At 44.7% G+C, this 15,304-nt stretch overlaps 1 protein-coding gene across 1 annotated transcript in view; it reads left to right on the top strand.

Moving 5' to 3' along the window:
* Positions 1-15,304, top strand: part of ENPP1 (ectonucleotide pyrophosphatase/phosphodiesterase 1) — a 208,465-nt gene that overhangs the window by 55,821 nt on the left and 137,340 nt on the right. Inside the window, exon 2 of the mRNA XM_068231575.1 lies at positions 13,278-13,350. Coding sequence (XP_068087676.1) covers positions 13,278-13,350 — 73 coding nt within the window. The remainder of the gene's footprint in view (positions 1-13,277; positions 13,351-15,304) is intronic.

Raw genomic sequence — 15,304 nt, forward strand, 5'->3', positions numbered from 1 at the left:
GCATGCACACATACACACATACTAGAGAACTGAACACACACTAACATTCACACAATCTTTTGTGATGGGTTAGCCCAACAATCTGATGTCTGTATACACATCCCCTATAATTCATACCTGTTCAAATACAGGCGGCAAGCAATCAGCTGCCATGGAATTTTCAGCTGATTGCTCTGTCCACAGGCATTGTAGTAAGGTCTCTTGCCTCTTCTTCTCCTCACGGCCCCTTGCTTGCAAACTATTGGCCAAATTGATCATGATTGATTGTTTTGGCTGGCTTAAGTCTGCACAGAGCTTTACATTTCATCTACATGTCAAGCACTTGTTTTTTATATGTTACAGCATATTTTGTTTTTGAGTGAATAATGTTGAATAAAGGCAAGTTTACTCATCACACAAACTCTTACGGATGTAAGCATGACAGTGCTGAGGTTTGTGGTTAGTAAATGAGCTAAACAGGGAAAGGAGGATTTCCTCAAACAGGAAACAAGCAGAGATTGAAAATTGTTCAACAAAGTAAGAGTATCATAGTTATCATCCCACTTTGGTTGGAAGAGTAAGGTTTTCAGTTGCTATGGAAACAATCCATGGCGTGTTTTCTTAGCCTTGTCAGACATATTGACATTTAATAAATGCATCTTTTGCTCCACCGAGATTGGTAATTTATCAATTTGAATATGACATATGCAGAAGTAAGCCAAAGACGTGATTACATTAAATTGGATTTTACTTTCTAATATTATTTTTGGAAAACAACAAATATATTCCCTGTACAAGAGGACTAGTAAAACTTAACTTTTAATTAATCAATTAAATCAGTATAGGTGCTGTCAATAAAATTGTCAACAAGTCTGACCGATGAAGTGGGAAATATAGTACATTGTATCGAAGAGGTATAACCTCATTACCTATTCATCATTGCAAAAATATAATACACACCATTGGTCAGACTTGTTGAAAAGTTAAAGTTTAGTTTTACTAGTCCTCTTGTACAGGGTATGTGTTGTTTGATGTAAATCAGGTTCTAGTTGTGTATTTAATATTATTTTGGCTAAGACTGGGATGTGGTTTTCTTTTATATTGCATAATGAATAGCAGTGACACCCTTTTGCTTCAAGTCCACCATTAGCCTAAATATAACCACTTAGGTTAAACCTGGGCAATTTAAGTTATGTATATAATGAAAAATACATAACCTAGGCTTACTACCAGTGAAAACTACATGTTAAAACAAAGAGTAGGGATAATGGTTGCTTAAAGCAAAATTAACATTAAATGAGTTGATGCCTGAACCTCTGGGTGGGTCTTTGAATAAACCCATTAAAGCAGAACGAAAGAAAAGAAATAGTGAACAAGCTTGGCATGTGGAAACAGCAGGGCAAAGTCATATAAGTCATATTTCTACAGTTGACATTAGCTCCTTATTTTCAGAACTAACAAATGTGTTGACACAAGGTTTTCACTATCTATTTTGGGTCACATGAGGCTTAACTGCTTGCTCATATGTGTGGTGTGTGTGTGTGTGTGTGTGTGTGTATGTATGTGTATGTATATGTATGTATATATATATATATATATATATATATATATATATATATATATATATATATATATATATATACACAGTATATATATATACAGTATATATATATATATATGTATATATATATATATATATATATATATACAGTGGAGGAAATAATTATTTGACCCCTTACTGATTTTGTAAATTTGTCCAATGACAAAGAAATGAAAAGTCTCAGAACAGTATCATTTCAATGGTAGGTTTATTTTAACAGTGGCAGATAGCACATCAAAAGGAAAATCGAAAAAATAACCTTAAATAAAAGATAGCAACTGATTTGCATTTCATTGAGTGAAATAAGTTTTTGAACCCTCTAACAATAAAAGACTTAATACTTAGTGGAAAAACCCTTGTTTGCAAGCACAGAGGTCAAACGTTTCTTGTAATTGATGACCAAGTTTGCACACATTTTAGGAGGAATGTTGGTCCACTCCTCTTTGCAGATCATCTCTAAATCCCTAAGGTTTCGAGGCTGTCTCTGTGCAACTCTGAGCTTGAGCTCCCTCCATAGGTTTTCTATTGGATTAAGGTCCGGAGACTGACTAGGCCACTCCATGACCTTAATGTGCTTCTTCTTGAGCCACTCCTTTGTTGCCTTTGCTGTATGTTTTGGGTCATTGTCGTGCTGGAACACCCATCCACGACCCATTTTCAGTTTCCTGGCAGAGGAAAGGAGGTTGTCGTTCAGGATTTCACGATACATGGCTCCGTCCATTTTCCCGTTAATGCGATTAAGTTGTCCTGTGCCCTTAGCAGAAAAACACCCCCAAAGCAAAATGTTTCCACCCCCATGCTTGACGGTGGGGACGGTGTTTTGGGGGTCATAGGCAGCATTTTTCTTCCTCCAAATACAGCGAGTTGAGTTAATGCCAAAGAGCTCTATTTTGGTCTCATCAGACCACAGCACCTTCTCCCAGTCACTCTCAGAATCATTCAGGTGTTTATTGACAAACTTCAGACGGGCCTGCACATGTGCCTTCTTGAGTAGGGGGACCTTGCGAGCCCTGCAGGATTTTAATCCATTGCGGTGTAATGTGTTTCCAATGGTTTTCTTGGTGACTGTGGTCCCTGCTAATTTGAGGTCATTCACTAACTCCTCCCGTGTAGTTCTAGGATGCTTTTTCACCTTTCTCAGAACCATTGACACCCCACGAGGTGAGATCTTGCGTGGAGCCCCAGAGCGAGGTCAATTGATGGTCATTTTGTGCTCCTTCCATTTTCGAACAATCGCACCAACAGTTGTCACCTTCTCTCCCAGCTTCTTGCTAATGGTTTTGTAACCCATTCCAGCCTTGTGCAGGTCTACAATTTTGTCTCTGACATCCTTGGACAGCTCTTTGGTCTTTCCCATGTTGGAGAGTTTGGAGTCTGCTTGATTGATTGATTCTGTGGACAGGTGTCTTTTATACAGGTGACTAGTTAAGACAGGTGTCCTTAATGAGGGTGACTAATTGAGTAGAAGTGTCTAACCACTCTGTGGGAGACAGAACTCTTAATGGTTAGTAGGGGTTCAAAAACTTATTTCACTCAATGAAATGCAAATCAGTTGCTATCTTTTATTTAAGGTTATTTTTTCGATTTTCCTTTTGATGTGCTATCTGCCACTGTTAAAATAAACCTACCATTGAAATGATACTGTTCTGAGACTTTTCATTTCTTTGTCATTGGACAAACTTACAAAATCAGTGAGGGGTCAAATAATTATTTCCTCCACTGTATATATATATATATATATATATATATATATATATTATATATATATATATCGCACGTTACAATAACAGGCGCTAGGCCTCTGCAGCTAGACCCCTAACAACCCACCTCCCCTCCCGCCCGTTGCCACAGCCACTGGCGCATTGTGCACATGCCCACCTCCTTCTCGAGCTGCAAAATTAAAAGATTTTATACATACCTGGGGCTTCCTCCAGCTCCATCCATACCGATAGCTCCCACGCCGCTGTCCTCCACTGCCCACAGCTTTGGGTACTGGGTCCCGTCACTGACGTCAGTCGCAGCCAGCTACGCAGGAGAAGTGCGCTCTTTGCGTATCTCTCCAGCAGCTCCTGGAGAGATGCGTAGAGGATGCACTTTTCTTATGCCAGTCTGACTCCGACTGGCAGAAATGCAAAGGACCCGGTTCCCAAAGCTGCGGGCAGCGGAGGACGGCGGCGTGGGAGCGATCAGAGCGGATGGGGCTGAAGGAAGCCCCAGATATGTATAAAATCTTTTTAATTTTACAGCTCTGGTACACTTTAACTGCTTGCTCCTAAAGTGTAAGATTCAGCTGTGGAGGTGGGTGAGCAGAAAGAGCAGTCAACATATCTAAGTGGGCAGGGAGGAAGCCTTGACCATTGTGCAGGAGCTTCTTAACTCGGGCATAGTATCCCACAGGAGATGTGTAGGAAAAACAGGCACTTTCATCATCATCACCATGATCAAGTGCCATGTATTCAATGTGACTTTTGTCTTCCTTCTACTCTTTCTCATCTTATCTTTTGTAGCACTTTCCAAAACATAAGTGACTGCTTCAGAGAGGTGGGATGAGAGGTGCAAATCATAGGAAGGCCTCATCTGAGTCTTTGGTGGTTCTAGGGAGAAGTCACTATAGCAACTTATAGTAGAATGCAGTAAATTATTCAGGATAGCCACTTTTATGGTCATTTTCCAGGTTTCAGCATCAGAAACACTTCCTCTATCTATATGGCTGTATATTGTATGTAGCCCCGCCCTTCCAGTCATAATTAGCCTAGTGATGATTATTTACACATAGAGCATTCTGGGAGACCAGTCATATTTTGTACTCACTCAAAAACTCTTAGTAAATAAACATTCTGCAGAGATCACCTGACAGGTCTAAAGATGTCACCACCTGTGATAAATTTCACAATGTAAATCAGGGTGAAGAAAGATTTTACGATGGACAAACACTAACTAACTAAATAATGTATTATTATTATTTATTGTATTGATATAGCGGCAACATATTACGCAGCGCTGCACAATACTGAAGATTACAGACAATGATAACGGGTGACCTACAACACACTACACATAATAAGCAATAAAATACAACAACACAATACAGGTTATAAGTAATAAGGTACACAACATAATACAGGTAGTAATACAATGCCAGATCATACAGCTGAAACTCAAAAAATTAGAATATCGTGCACAAGTCCATTTATTTCAGTTATTCAACTTAAAAGTTGAAACTAATAAATGCAATAGATTCATTACATGTAAAGTGAAATATGTCAAGCCTTTATTTGTTATAATTTTGATTATTATGTCTTACAGCTTATGAGAACCCCAAAATAAAAATCTCATATTAGAATATTGTGAAAATGTTCAATATTCTAGACTCAAAGGGCCATATTCTATTGCTGAACTCGCCAGCGCTAAGCACTGGCGAGTTCCTAACTTAGGCGATGGGGGCATCGCCTAATCTAATTAAACTTTAGACCCCCCCAGCCGGAAAAAAACTCGCTTGGGCGATATATTCGCCCAGCGAGTTCTTACCACGGAATGCAATTACCCTTATCATGTCTACGGGAAGCGATGCTTCCCGGCAGACATGAGCGTTAGCTTAGACCTGCAAAAAGCAGGTCTAAACTAGCTAACGCACGTCGTCGCCGCAGCATCTGGGGGTCTCCTTTAATAAGGAGACCCCCAGAGCTCCCCGTCGGGTCGCCGCACAGTTTAGAAGTCCCCGCGCAGCTCTGCAAAGGCTCCCCTGTCATATGTACCGCCCCTGATCACCCGCCGCCTCTCGCTGCAAAATCCGTCGTGTAATTACAGTGTATCTAACACTGTAATTACTGTCCGCATAGAAGGAGCCCAGGCAAAGCATCTTTGAATCTGCAGCCGGGGCTCCCCATTGGTCCGCTGTCTGAGCCATTTTATTGGTTCAGACAGCAGACCAATGGGGAGCCCGGCTGCAGATTCAAAGATGCTTTGCCCGGGCTCCTTCTATGCGGTCAGTAATTACAGTGTTAGATACACTGTAATTACATGACGGATTTTGCGGCGAGAGGCGGCGGGTGATCGGCGGCGGTACATATGACAGGGGAGCCTTTGCAGAGCTGCGCGGGGACTTCTAAACTGTGCGGCGACCCGACGGGGAGCTCTGGGGGTCTCCTTATTAAAGGAGACCCCCAGATGCTGCGGCGGAAGATGGCGGCGATGTTCGGCGGGCGAGTGCGCATGTGTGGGGAGTGAGGCCGTGGTGCTGATGGACAGCACCACAGCGTAAACCTCACTCCCCATCGCCCGGTAATAGGGAGCATCGCTCAGGCTTTCGCCTGAGTAATGCTCTCTAACGATTGGCCATCGCGCGAAGGATATGGGCAATAGGATTTGCCGGTAATCCTCGCGCGATGGCAAGGTGATAAGTAGCTCGCATCTGCAAGCTACTTATCACCTTGAATAGGATATGGCCCAAAGACTCTAATCATGTAATTAATCCAAAACACCTGCAAAGGGTTCCTATTTCATGTATTAGTTTCACCTTTTAAGTTGAATTACCGGTACTGAATTTGCAAGAAACTTTTTTCAAGTTTCACCTGTACACTGGAGTGGTAGTCCCAATAAGTTCACATTACTCTGGGTAGAGTGTACAATCAAGTATGATACGCAAGGAGAGAGGGCCCTGCCAAAGGCTTAAAATCTAAAGCGTGGGATTATTTTATTACAATGAATATTGTAAGAAAATAAGCAATTTTATTCATTATATTATTTTTACTACAATTCCTCTTTAATATTAAGCAACAACCCACTAGTTTGTTTTCTTTACATTTTTATTGCCATATAAATTCACTAGAAAGTTCAGATGTAATTTTTGTAAATAAATATCCACAGTTTCCCAGCTTTTAATGCAGTCCTGCCAATGTTCAGCCTCCGTGGTATTTCTGGATTGTTGCTTCTTATGTTATTGATGATGAAACCCAGAAGCCATCACTTTAGTGTCCTCCTTATCTCCAGTGCTGACAGCTGATGTTACGTCTTTCTTTACATGTTAGTTTTCTTTACATTCAGTTTCAGATCTAGTTCTTCCTTATGTCAAATAACTTTCAGAGTCAGGGCTTGTGAGCAATAGGAACATTTATGTTTTGTAAATACTGGATTTTTTTTTTTAAGTCTGATGGCCTTCGTGAAAGGAAATTCTCCCCCCCCCCCCATACTGAAAGCATTGTTAAGATTGGTGGCTGAAGTTTAGCTTTGATGGTCAAGCTGAATTTGACGACAGTTGGTAAATTCTTTGCTCCTTAACCTCCTGAGCGATAATCCCGAGCTGAGCTCGGGGTATATCGCGCAGGAGGATTTCTCAGGCCCTGGTGGGCCGATTTGCATAATTTTTTTTGTTACACGCAGCTAGCACTTTGCTAGCTGCGTGTAACTTCCGATCGCCGCCGCTCGCCGCCGATCCGCCGCCGCTCGCCGTGCCGTGCAGTCCCCCCCCCTCCCCGACCCCTTGCGCAGCCTGGCCAATCAGTGCCAGGCAGCGCTGAGGGGTGGATCTGGACTCCCTCCGACATGGCGACAGGGGAAGCCTAGCAGGAAATCCCGTTCTGAACGGGATTTCCTGCTTGCTCTGATCGGCGAAGGCGATCGGAGTGGGTGGGGGGATGCCGCTGCGCTGCGGCTATCATGTAGCGAGCCCTGGGCTCGCTACATGATTTAAAAAATAAAAAAATTTAAAAAAATAGTGCTGCGCCACCTCCTGGGCGATATAATTGTATCGCCCAGAGGGTTAAAGGAATACTATCGATGTATGCATTTATTTTTAAATGCTGTATGTTGTAGCACACATTAGGACAAGTACTAGGAGCAATTTGATTCCTCACACAGCTGTTCCTCTCAGCTGTAAAATCCTACAAAATGTATCTAATACTGACGGCTCCCAGAGGGCTAGACCATGTCTCTGCACAGGGGAGTTGCTATCAACTCCTCAGTTCATAGTTTAATTATCACCTTGCTGAAAGAATATTATTGATATGGTGGTAAGGGGTTAAAGATTCTAGCAATGTGTGTTTATTATCTTTGCTTCTCTTGACTGATAAAGATACTAATAATGCTAATTGTAAACAGTGGTCTGCCCCTCTCAGCAGCTTGTAAAGTGGATGCAGCCTGGAGTGAATCATCACAAGCAGGCAGGCAACCAGTCTGAGTGTAAACACAGACTAGTGTTATAGCTAGTTATATTCCAGCAATATTACAGCTCATTTAGTTACCTGTTACCACCTCAGATCAGCCTATTTCTCCTCATGTCTCCTGCATGCTGTGAGTGACACAGTGAAATATATTTGTGAGCTGTGTGAGAAATGAATTTTTAAGCAGGGATAGAGGGAGATAGACCTGGGTGAATAAATAAAGTGCCCCTAGCACTAGTGGTAATGTGTACACTAATATAGAGTATTTTCTCAAAGGAGTAACATTGATAATGCTGATATTTTTGATAGTTGGTTTATAGGTATTCCTGGTAGATATTATGAGATAATGATTGATTTTTCTCTTAAGTTTTCTCCTAAATTTACCTCAGAATGATTTTAACAGTCCTTTTTACCTAATTTTTGAACTGCAGTGTGCTGAAAAGTTATTTTAAACAGAAAACAAAAAATGAAGTCTTTGAAGAAAACCTAGCAGAAAAGTTAAATTCAATAAGGGCCAACCTGATCATTTTTCAGTGAAGTCCCATTCTGAAAATTCTTAAGATCACACTGACATATTGTAGAAATTTTAATTCTTATGTAGGTTCACATGTAGAGATCAGAGGAAAATACATTTTACAGGAAAATCCTCCTTGGCAAGGATGAGGAAATGACAAGGGTCATCTAGAAAGTAACAGGGGTTTGCAGTCTGCCATGTAAGGTATCCTTTCTGTGTAGTTTAACTTGCATCTGTCAGTGTAATCTCTTCTCTCCCTTTACATCTTGTTACAAAGCTGATAACAGTTCAGCAGCATTACCCCCAACCCCAGCAACTCATAGGTGAGGAGGAGTGTGGTCATGGGCGTCCCTACGTCGGGCAAAATGGGGCATCCACCCTCCCCTGGCCAGCTGCTGCCCCCCTAGCCACCCGAACCTGAAATTCAGATGGGGGGGGGCCCGTCCGCCCTGGGGTGGAAGCAGAGAGAAGAGGGAGAGGCGGGCACAGCGGTGGGGAAGGGGGTACATCTCCCCCCTTCCCTCACCTTGGGGCTTCCCCGCTCTCTCGCTTCCCCCTCCAGAAATCAGTGGTGCGGGTGCCACTACGCTGGTCTAGTCCAGACCAGAGCAGCAGCACACAGAGAGAGAGAGCTCACTGACTCGCGCCGGGAGAATAGAGTAAGTGTCCCGCCGCTGACGCCCGCACCACTGAGTTCTGGAGGGGGGAGCAAGAGAGAGGGTAGCCCCAAGGTGAGGGAAGGGGGGAGACGTCCCCTCTTCCCCACCGCTGTGCCCATATTCTGGGGACACCCATACACCCTGGCTACCTATACTGGGGACACCTATAGACCTGGCTACTTATACTGGGGACACCTATATAGACCTGGCTATCTATACTGGGGACACCTATAGACCTGGCTACTTATACTAGGGACACCTATAGACCTGACTACCTATTTTGGGGGCACCCTATAGACCTGGCTACCTATCCTTGGGACACCTATAGACCTGGCTATCTAGACTTGGAACACTAGCTCAATTGGGGGGTACCTGTCACTACCTGAACTGGGGGGCTCCTGTCACTAACTGAACTGGGAGGCTCCTGTCACTACCTGAACTGGGGGGCTCCTGTCACTACCTGAACTGGGGGGCTCCTGTCACTACCTGAACTGGGGGGCTCCTGTCATTACCTAAACTGGGAGGCTCCTGGCGCTACCTAAACTAAGGGGCACTTGTCACTACCTAAACTATCCAGGCCAGCCAGCCCAGCATCACCACCAGCCAACCAGCCCAGAATCACTATCAAAAAGGCCACAGAATCACCACCAGTCAGGCCAGCATTTACTTCAACCGGCCAAGCACAGCCCAGCATCACCGCCAGCCAGGTCACAGCATCACCGCTAGCCAGCCCAGCCACAGCATCACTGCCGGCCCAGCCACAGCATCACCGCCAGCTAGGCCACAGCATCACTGCCAGGCCTTTCAGCCCACACATCATCCCCAATCCAGCCAAAAACAGTATTGCCAGGCCATCCAGGCACAGCAGCCAGTAGAGAAGAATTCAGAAGCCAGGTGAGAGGTGTCTACCATATTAAGGGGTCATTCTGCCTATTTATGTGAAATGCTGTCTATTTATGTGCCTCATGACTGCTGAATTTGTCTTGTTGGGGGCCTCATGGTTACTGAATTTGTCTTGTTGGGGGCCTCATGATGGGTGAATTTGTCTTGTTGGGGGCCTCAAGATTGCTGAATTTGTCTTGTTGGGGGCCTCATGATTGCTGAATTTGTCTTGTTGTGGGCCTCATGATTGCTGAATGTGTCGTGGGGGCCTCATGATTGCTGAATTTGTCTTTTTGGGGGCCTCATGATTGCTGAATTGGTCTTGGGGGCCTCATGATTGCTGAATTTGTCTTGTTGGGGGACTCATACTATAGGAAAAGCTGAATCATCACCATATTTTCGACTTCTCCCCCCCCCCCCTCTTTCGCCCCCCCCTGGAAAATTTTCTGCAGACGCCCATGAGTGTGGTGCTACTAGAACAAAGAAATTGAAAACCTTGTAAAAAGATATGGTAAACGCTTAAAGAGACTCTGTAACAACAAAAACCTCCCCTGGGGGGTACTCACCTCGGGTGGGGGAAGCCTCCGACTCCTAATGAGGCTTCCCACGCCGTCCTCTGTCCCACGGGGGTCTCGCCGCAGCCCTCCGAACAGCCGGCGACTGTGCCGACTGTCAGTTCAATATTTACCTTTGCTGGCTCCAGCGGGGGCGCTTTGGCGACTTTCGGCACGGAAATAGACGGAAATACCCGATCTCCGTCGGGTCCGCTCTACTGCGCAGGCGCCGGAAACTTGCGCCTGCGCAGTAGAGCAGACCCGACGGCGATCGGGTATTTCCGCCTACTTCGGCGCCGAGAGGCATCAGAGCGCCTGCGCAGGAGCCAGGAAGGTAAATATTGCGTCACCGCTGCACGGAGGGCTACAGCGAGACCCCCGAGGGACGCAGGACGGCGTGGGAAGCCTCATTAGGATCCTGAGGCTTCCCCCACCCGAGGTGAGTACCCCCCAGGGGCCGTTTTGTCGTTACAGTTCCTCTTTAAATAAAGGCAGTGAATATGTGGAGAAATAATCAAAAGTTAGTGTGTCTAAAATAAAATAAATGTTTCCTTAATTGATTCATTGAAAATGGCTGTTACTTTCCACACAGCCCTCGTATCAAATCAAAGAAGCTAGCCACCAATTAATCAGCAAAAAAATGTTAATCAATTTATGCTAACTGATATGTTTGATTTGCTTGGTGCAAGCAATAGCCTGTGGCTAACAGGTCTTTCCACGTCTCTCCGGCAGTCCCTCCGTCCAGCAAGTGTCACAGTATGTCAGGAAGCGTACGTGTCCCAAGCTCCGCCCAACGCGTTTCATCACTTAGGGGGCGTGACTCATCAGGGGCTAGGGCACGTACGCTATTCTGCCTGTATTAGTGTGCTTTTTAGGTGTGAGAGATTGGCAGGGACTCACTTTGAGTCACTGACCTGAGAGTGGTGAGTTGAATCAACTGAGGGAGGCGGGTGGCGTCCATGAGGCCTAGGATACTAGTGAAGTTACCCGCTATGTATTGCAATTTTCTCTCCTAGGGTCATCTAAGGCCCTTGTATTTTGCCAGAGGCGCAGCTGTGATAAAAGATTATCTGCAGAAGGAAGGATTCATCTGACCTTTAGACAGCAAGCAGCAAGCTGGGCAATAGGTTATCATAACTTTAAGGTGGTGAGCGCTGTATCGTGATTGACACAGTGTACCATGTATATGGTGTTCCATTTTTCCCCAATTATGAAAAAAAAAATGCAATGCAAATGAAAAAACTGAATTAAGAAATTCTACCCTACACCATTCGATTTACATAAAAATACAACACTCCTGATCAGCAAAAAAAAAAAAAAAGAGAGAAATTTGATCAGATTTCTCAAAGAGTTTTTTTTTTTTCTTTTTTTAAACTTGTGTCAATTTTTGTATCGTGAGTGGCCACCTTTATCAAACAAGGTTAGACAGACTGGGCTTATTTAGCTTGGAAAAAGATGACTTATGCTTTGTTCACGACACGTTATCCATGCAGATGGCCATGCGTTCACAGCACAATGCATGGTTCTTCATATCTGTCTGTTGCGGTGCTCATCCCATTCACTGAAAATTGGTTAGCACTGCGTTTTGACAAAATTACATACAGAAGTTTGTTATTGCAATGTACTGCTGAGCAGAGCATAAGTGAGAACATCAGATGTTCCTGCTTAGCGCATACTATGTGAATTGCTGAAATGCGCACAGCAACGCATATAGTATAAACGAGGCCTTAGGGGTTGAATCTTTTACCTTAGGGTAATAGGCACCTATTATAAAAGCTGGGATTTGCAGCTAAGAAGAGGAATGTCAATGCATAGTGGTGTCTCTGAAAATTTAGCTTCCTTGCCGCTAATTGCGGCTCATCGGCAGACAGAGGGGGGGATTAAGGTTCAGGTGTGTGGGGGGGGGGGGTTAGGGTTAGGCACCACTGGGGGGGTCTTAGGGTTGGGTACCAACAGGGGGGGAGGTGGGTCTTAGGCTAAGGCATCACCAGTGCATGCAAATGCAGGGAGATGGCTATTTTGTTTACTGCGTGTGCTTGCTCTTCCATGCCTGCTATTTCCCTGAAACTTTAGTAATCCTCCCTATGGTTTGATATGACTCAGACAAGGACTGAAAACTTACCACCTAATATCAGACATTTTTGAATCAATTCAGACTAGGTTTACCAGATTACTTTTGTTCTTCCATGTTCTCTATTGTTGTCTCCAACCATTCCAGAACTTGTGTTCTAGCATGAAAAAGGCAAATGTGACAATCTATTTTATTCTTGTCTTATGCTGGGCATACACGGGTCGATCCGGCGGCCGTTTAGCCGCCGGATCGACCCCCGCCGCGTCCGCGCGGATCGATTCCCGCTCGTCCCCCCCGGCACTTCTTATCACCCGCTCGATATTTTCCGCCTGCGGGTATCGAGCGCGGAATCGATCCCTGCAGTGATTGGACATGTCGGATATTATCAATCGAGCCATCAGGCTCAATTGATATTCCTCCCCTCGACGCCGTGTATGCCCAGTATTAGTTTTTCCTTTTCTTAAAAAAAATACAGAACAATTGTCTACAATCAGGGCCGGGCCGAGGCATAGGCTGGAGAGGCTCCAGCCTCGGGGCGCAGTGTAGGAGGGGGCGCAGAATTCATTCAGCTGTCATTCCTAATTGTGTTTGAAGCAGAAAGAAATAAGAAAAGGGGATACATGGCAGTGACTGCAAGCCAGATAACTAGATATTAAGGTGTTGGGGAGGTTGTGGGCCCTGAGGCACCTCTTAGTCTAATAGCAATCAGTGTTTGATGGCTCGGGTGGCAAGGATGGAGGGGCGCACTTTGGTGTCTCAGCCTTGGGTGCTGGAGGACCTTGTCCCGGCTCTGTCTACAATACAATAGTTAAAGTTGCAATTTACTTTATAATGTTGGATTTCTCATTGTTTTATTTTAGGTAATCTGTGTGTGCATATTAACAGCCATCTTAGGATGCGTATTTGGACTAAAGCCAAGCTGCACAAGGGAAGGTAAGAGAACCGGAATGTTTTTTTAGAGTTATGCCTTGTATGCATGTTCAATAAATGTTGCCCTTAATGATCGTTGTTGAGGATCAATTGTTAGGGCTATTTTCTACCAGTAGTGTTTTGCAATCTAATTCTGATCGCTTGCGGATTGCAAATCACTAGTTTTTTAAAAACAGATGAAAGCCGCGTGGGAACATATTTATTTATTATTTATTTATTGTATTTATAAAACGCCAACATATTACGCAGCGCTGGACATTAATTTAGGTTACAGACAATATTTAGGGGTGACATACAGCAATATGACAATACAGGAATACAAACAAAAACCAGATCACACGGCACAGTATGAGTACAAGGTAATGCTTAGTCAGTCACTGGATGGAGCATGGAGATTAGGCAAGTTACGTTCACTCAATTGCATAGCATGGGTTCACAGTAATGGAGGTGCATGATCAGGTAGGACACAAAAGGAGGAGGATCTTGCCCAAAGGCTTACAATCTAGAGGGAGAGGTAGGGACATGAAAGGTAGGGGACCAGAGTGGGTTTAGAGCACTTGTGAGGGGTAGTAGGCCAGAGTGAAAAGGTGAGTTTTGGGGGCTTTCTTGAAGATGTTGAAGGAAGGGGCTGCCCTAATGGGTGGAGATAGGGAGTTCCATAGTGTTGGAGCAGCTCTTGAAAAGTCCTGGAGACGTGCATGGGACTGGGTGATGTAGGGGGCAGTCCGGCGCAGTTCATTGGAGGAGCGGAGTGAGCGGCTAGGTGTGTATTTCTGAGTAAGATCGGAAATGTAGGTTGGACAGGTTTTGTGGACAGATTTGTAGGTCAGACACAGTATCTTGAATCTGATTCTGGACTGGATAGGAAGCCAGTGGAGGAATTCACGGAGGGGAGCTACTGTGGTGGAGCGATGGGAGAAGTGAATAATTCTGGTTGCCACATTCATGATGGACTGCAGCGGGGCTATTCAGGTCATAGGGAGGCCAGACAGAAGGGCATTGCAGTAGTCAAGGCGGGAAATTATGAGGGCATGGATGAGGAGTTTGGTGGTGGCAGAGGTCAGGAAAGGGCGGATCTTGCAGATGAAGGTGGAAGTTGCAGGACTTTGTGAGGTTTTTGATGTGAGGAGTGAAGGACGACTCCTAGACAGCGGGCTTGAGAAGTAAGGCAAATGGTAGTGTGGTTAACAGTGAAATTAACAGGCCGCTCAACAGTACAGTCCCATAATAAGCATTTCTTTATCCTTGAACCATAAGCATAAACATATAAAAGTCCCGCAACAGTTCATATATAATTGCTTCCACGCTCTAAAAGCTGCATACAGATCAGGGAATCCTTCTGTAATAGATAATAACCAGTATACTCTCACCAGATGTTAAGCTGCCTTTTCAGGATCAGCTAATAGCGCTTCTGGCCCAGCCAGTGTACAAAATATCTTGGGTGTATTCAACTTCCTCTTGTATCCTCAAACATGGGGGCATAAAACAGAAAAAAACACTTGAATAGTGTAATTTTGTGTTGATGACAATGTCACTCATAAAAACCACCAGTGCTCCCAGATCTTACAGAAACACCACGTGCTCCTTCACCATATACTCAATGAGGCCTCTCACCAAATATCATGGCTGACCCAGCACAGACCAGCAATCAAGCTTCATAGATAATATCCACGATCCTCCTCCAGCCTCAGTGTCCCTAAGACTCAAACAGGGACCAGCATAGTGTAAAACCGTTTTTTTATTTTGGGCAGTGCGCTGGCTTCGAGGTGGCCCGGGGGCCTCCCGCCTTGCGCGCTGCCTTGTGGAGCTGCCTTTTTCCGTCCAGGTGGACTGCATTGCCCATGGGCGCCTGCCTCTGGCTGGGTCTGCGGCGAGCTGATACACTCCCCCCAGGGACGCTGAGATGAGCTCAAGGAATTCTTATATGCGCATTTGTATTGGATCTTTGTGAGTGCAC

Source organism: Hyperolius riggenbachi, chromosome 4 (genome assembly GCF_040937935.1).
Source record: "Hyperolius riggenbachi isolate aHypRig1 chromosome 4, aHypRig1.pri, whole genome shotgun sequence".
NCBI lineage: Eukaryota > Metazoa > Chordata > Amphibia > Anura > Hyperoliidae > Hyperolius > Hyperolius riggenbachi.